Genomic DNA, 513 nt, shown 5'->3' on the forward strand with positions numbered 1-513 from the left:
GACGAGGATGGCCGGCCGCCGCGGCTGCGTGAACTCGCTCTGGTCAGGCACCGAGCGCGTCCGCATCGGGGAGCGCCTCAAAGCGACGCTGGCCGGGGTGCTGGAGCTGGAGGTGCTCAGGTGCAAACACCTGGAGATGGTGGACGCCGCTCTGGAGGTCCGAGCCGACGCAGACGCCGACGACGAGCCGCGGACGGCGGAGGAGGGGAGCGGGACCCCGGAGAACGCCGCCTCGGATGCCGAGCGTGGCTCTGCGACATCCCGCAGGCAACAGGTCAGTCAGTGCGTCTGTCAGCTCTTAGCCCGGATCTCTACATGACGGGATTATTAAATATGGATGCGGGGATGATGGTGATCCGCCAACAAGCCGGTCCCTCCGCGGCTCAGTAGACAGATTTTATCACTGCCTGGCGGCGCATGGCCGAGCCGAGACCTGAACACCCAACCGGTGCCAGAGACCATCCAAGCATGCAGCCCGATCATTTTACACAGCAGCAGCAGTGTGTGTGTGTG

General features: G+C 64.5%; 1 protein-coding gene across 1 annotated transcript in view; it reads left to right on the forward strand.

Annotated features, from left to right (window-relative positions):
• si:ch211-168f7.5 (ataxin-2 homolog) overlaps positions 1–513 on the forward strand; it is a 12,986-nt gene that overhangs the window by 582 nt on the left and 11,891 nt on the right. Inside the window, exon 2 of the mRNA XM_035669900.1 lies at positions 7–274. Within this exon, the coding sequence (XP_035525793.1) occupies positions 8–274 (267 nt within the window). The 5' untranslated portion in view covers position 7. The remainder of the gene's footprint in view (positions 1–6; positions 275–513) is intronic.

Source organism: Morone saxatilis, unplaced genomic scaffold, assembly GCF_004916995.1.
Source record: "Morone saxatilis isolate NCDOM2014 unplaced genomic scaffold, NCSU_SB_2.0 Contig22, whole genome shotgun sequence".
Taxonomy (NCBI): Eukaryota; Metazoa; Chordata; class Actinopteri; family Moronidae; genus Morone; species Morone saxatilis.